At 40.0% G+C, this 4,827-nt stretch overlaps 1 protein-coding gene across 1 annotated transcript in view; it reads right to left on the bottom strand.

Annotated features, from left to right (window-relative positions):
• Nucleotides 1–4,354, bottom strand: part of LEO1 (Leo1, Paf1/RNA polymerase II complex component, homolog (S. cerevisiae)) — a 43,797-nt gene extending 39,443 nt beyond the window's left edge. The window contains exon 1 of the mRNA XM_008586149.1: nt 4,241–4,354. Within this exon, the coding sequence (XP_008584371.1) occupies nt 4,241–4,298 (58 nt within the window). The 5' untranslated portion in view covers nt 4,299–4,354. The remainder of the gene's footprint in view (nt 1–4,240) is intronic.
• Nucleotides 4,355–4,827: the final 473 nt, after the last annotated feature.

Below are 4,827 nucleotides of genomic sequence, written 5' to 3'. Positions count from 1 at the left end.
TTTAAAAAAAAAAAAAAAAAAAAAAAAAAAGACTTTAAAAAGACAAGTACATAAAACAATATTATAAATCTATGTCATTGGGCAGACAGTGTATAAAGATGTAATTTGTGACAATAACAGTATAAAGGCAAGAAAGGATGAAACTACACAGCAACAAAGTTTTTGTCTATTATTATAATTAAACTGGTATTAATCTAAACTAGATTGTTACATATTATGATATTGTAATCCCCAGGGTAACCATTAAGGAAAAAAAAAAAAAAAAACACTAAAAAATATACAGAAAAAGAATGAAGAATCAAAACAATTAACACTAGGGGAAAAAAAAATCAGTCATAAAAGAATACAGTAATAGAAGAATTCAGGACCAAAAAAAAGATATGACAAACAGAAAATAAGATTGCAAAATGGCAGAAGTAAGTCCTTCCTTATCAGTAATTACTTTAAATGTAAATGGATTAAACTCTCCAATCAAAAGGCTGAAATTGGCAGAATGGATTTTAAAATGATCCAACTATCTACAAGGATACTTCAAACAGTTCAGGTACTTCAAAAAGCTCATGGAAAAATGGAATTAAAAGATAATACAGAATGTTTCATGAAATTTTTGAAGTACCATCATATATGCTGTCTACAAGAAACTCACTTTAGAACCAAATACACAAATAGGTTAAAAGAGAAAGGATAGAAAAGGTATTCCATGTAAGTAGGAACCAAAAGAGAGCTGTAGTGGCTATGCTAATATTAGACAAAATAGATTTTAAAACAAAAGTTGTTACAAGAGACAAAGAAGGACCTTATAAAATGATAAATGGATCAATCCATCATGAAGTTATAACAATTATAAACATATATGAACCTAAGAAAGAAAAGCTGACAGAATTGAGGGAAAAAACAGATAGTTCAACATAATAGTTGAAACTTCAATACCCCTTCTAATAACTAGTAGAACTAGACAAAAGATCAATAAAGAAACAATGGACTTGAGCAACTCTATAAACCAACCAGATGTAATAAACATCAATAGGATACTCCACCCAACAAGAGCAGAACATACATTCTTCCCTGAGTGCACATGGAGCATTCTCCAAGATAGACCATGTTAGGACAAAAACAAGGCTCAATAAGTTTTAAAATACTGAAATTATACAAAGTATGTTCTCTGACCACGTTGGATGAGATTAGAAATCTCTAACGGGGCCAGCCCGGGGCTCACTTGGGAGAGTGTGGTGCTGATAACACCAAGGCCACGGGTTCGGATCCCATATAGGGATGGCCGGTTAGCTCACTGGCTGAGCGTGGTGCTGACAACACCAAGCCAAGGGTTAAGATCCCCTTACCATTCATCTTTAAAAAAAAAAAGAAATCTCTAACAGAAGGAAATCTGAAAAATTAAAAAATACGTGGAAATTAAACAACACACAAACAATCAAGGACTCAAAAAAACCACAAGGGAAATTAGAAAATATTTTGAGATGACTGAAAATGAAAACACATACCAATACTTAAAGGCTACAGCAAAAGCAGTGTTCAAAGAGAAATTTATAGCTATAAATTTCTACATTAAAATCTCAAGACAATAACCAAACCTTTCACCTTTAGGAATTGGAAAAAGAAAACTAAACCAAAACAAGCAGAAGGACATAATAAAGTTCAGAGCAGAGAGAAATAAAATAGAAAATGGAAAAATAATCGAGGGAATCAATGAAACCAAAGGTTTGTTCTTTGAATACATCAACAAAATTGGCAAACCTTTAGCTTGACTTGCATGGTGGAAGGCATCACAGGGCAAGAGGGGCTCGTGAGAGAAGCCACACTGGTTTTTAACAACAGACCCACTTTAGTGATAAACTAACCCACTACTGTGATAACCCATTAATCTATTCAAGAAGACCCAATCACCTGTTAAGGCCCCACCTCTTAATACTGTTATATTAGGGATAAAGTTTCAACATGAGTTTCAGAGGGAACAAACATTCAAACCATAGCAGAGGGAAACTACCTCAACCTGATAAAAGGCATGTATGAAAAACCCACAGCTAATATCATAAGTAATGGTGAAAGCCTAGATACTTTCTTCCTAAGATCAGGAACAAAACAATAATGTCTACTCTCACCACTCCTATTCAACATTACAAAAAAGTTCTAGCAAGGGCAATTAGGCGAGGGGGAAAAAAAGGGGAGGGGGTGCTGCCTAGTTAGCTCAGTTGGTCAGAGCACAGCCTTGTAACACCAAGGTCACGGGTTGCAATCCCCTAATGGTCAGCCGCCAAAAAAAAAGACATTGGAAAGGAAGAAGCAAAACTATCTCTATTCACAAATGACACGATCTTATATGTAGAAAATCCTAAAGAATCCACCCAAAAACATTACAGCTAATACACTCAAACAAGGTTGCAGGATACAAGATCAACATATAAAAATCAGTTGGATTTCCATACTCTAGCAATGAATGATGCAAAAAGAAATTAAGAAAACAATTCCACTTGCAACAGTATCCAAGAGTAAGATACTTAGAAATAACTTCAACCTAGGAAGTGCAGGGTTTATACAATAAAGACTGCAAAACATTGTTGAAAGAGATTAAAGAAGACCTAACACATTTATACATGAAAGAAACACATGGGGCCTAGGTAGAGATTCTACCCATTGTTATAAGAAACTTGTTAGATGTAGTTATTTGCCACAACTCTCATGGCCCATGAAGATAATGACATATGCTAGGCTATTAATAGGAATTACACTGTCACATCCATCCTACCTTCAGGGCCAATAGTGACCTTTGAGGAGAGCATACCAGATTTGGAAGTAAATCCTAGGGAGTCTTTTTATCTTATGATAAGATGGAAGAAAGCTGCAATGGACTTATAAGGTAAAACATGAAGTTCAGAGAAGCAACCACCTCTACAGATCACTTCCGCATACACACTTTGCAATGAGAAAGAAAGCACTGCAGGGTACACCTTACTAAACTATTACTTCTACCCATCCAATTATTTATCAAATATGCATTAAGCATTGATGTAAGCTGGGGGAGGGGAGGGTAGAGAGGAAGATATTTTTTCATCATTACATCCCTAATACCTAGCCAAGTAGCTGGAACATGATAGGGGATCAACAAATACCTACTGAATGAATGAACCAACAATCTGATGGAAGGGAGTCATGGGAGGGTTCACGTAGAACTGTGCCTTGAAGGATGAATGGGATATAGACAAATAAAATGAGGGGGAAATGAAAACATTAGCAAAATAGTGGAACAAAGTCAGTATACAGGGCACTATACTTTCAGAGTAATCCTGACCAGAATCTCCTGGATACGAATCCCAGTAAAGCCCTACTAGAACTCAGTTCTCAGTACCTCCACCTAATGCTCCCTTTCCCTATGCTCTATAAATTATAAATAAACTGGAGTTGGAGAAAATGGAGAAGGAAAAAAAAAAAAAAAAGAACAACCACAACAATGCACTTTGCTAAGGAAAATACATACATAGATACACCAAGCTTGGAAGGTTGCAAGAATTCAAATAATTCCTACTCACATTTCAAACTCAAATATTTACAGTCCCTGTGACAGAAATACACATTCTCTCCAGTGTGCAACGCCCCATCCCGGTATCCTTCCCACACTCCTCATCCAGACATCTCACATTTCAAACTCAAATATTTACAGTCCCTGTGACAGAAATACACATTCTCTCCAGTGTGTAACGCCCCATCCCGGTATCCTTCCCACACTCCTCATCCAGACATTTCAAGCTCCCTATCACGCCACGTTCTGGTTTCATTCAAGGGGCATTCGGACCCCTCTGTAAATTCGTCCACCTCACCCCCATATTTCTGAACACCTCATTTCCATTCATTCACCAACAGCCCTTACTATGCGCTGCACTGTTCAAGGATCGTGCACAGGCCGGCGCAGGACCCCAAGGTTCCTCTCCGGGCTGCGCAGGCTTGTCCGCGCCTGCCCCCAGCCCCGCGTCCCCTTCGCTCCACACGCTCCCAGGCATCACATGTTCCACGGACACCTAGAACCTGGAGGCGCAGACTCTGGATGTGTCTCTCCATCCCCGCCAGCGGGGTGAGGGTGGCACCGCCGCGAGTGCAGGAAGAGCTGAGACAGGAGTGGTGGAAGCGCCACTTCTCGCCCGCGGCGCGGGAGCCTCCACAGACCTGGAACCTGACTCCTGCAGCGGAACCCCAGACGTGCACGCCTCCTCTGAAGCCCAGGCGACCCCACCTTTACGCTCAGCATCGCTATCGGCGTCGCTCCCGAAAAGATCCTCCATATCCGCCATTGCCGCTCACGTATGCTGCTGCCTCGGCTGGGGGCGGCTCCGCGCCTGTCTTTACGGCATAGAACCAACGAAACGCGACAGTGTCGCAAAGATTCGCTTAAGGCTCTCCTTTCCTTCTGTGACCTCGTTTTCGCGTCCACAGGGTAGGGAAGCCCCGCCCTTTCGTCAATATATGTTCTTACACGTGAGGGTTCTCACCCGGGCGGGGTGTCTCGGTTGTGGGTCCCAGTGCAGCGGGAGGGCTGGGGGGCGCTCCCGTGAAGGTGCTCAGACCGGGTTAAAACTATCGCGACGCAGGCCTGAAGCCCTTTGTTTCATGCTGACCAGCGAGTATCAAACTTATTTGGTTTCAGAACGCTTGTACCCTCTTAAAAATTGTTGAGGACTCCAAAGAGCTTTTGTTTATGAGGGTTATAGCTATTGATATTTACCATATTAGTAATTAAAGCAGAAAATTTTTAAAAATATTAATTTATTTTAAAATAACATGTTAACAAATAACTTTTTTGAAGTTTTAAATGACTATATT

This window comes from Galeopterus variegatus, unplaced genomic scaffold (assembly GCF_000696425.1).
Source record: "Galeopterus variegatus unplaced genomic scaffold, G_variegatus-3.0.2 Scaffold3852, whole genome shotgun sequence".
Taxonomy (NCBI): domain Eukaryota; kingdom Metazoa; phylum Chordata; class Mammalia; order Dermoptera; family Cynocephalidae; genus Galeopterus; species Galeopterus variegatus.
Note: the sequence above shows the minus strand (reverse complement) of the source record. Positions and strands in the feature narration are given on the sequence as shown.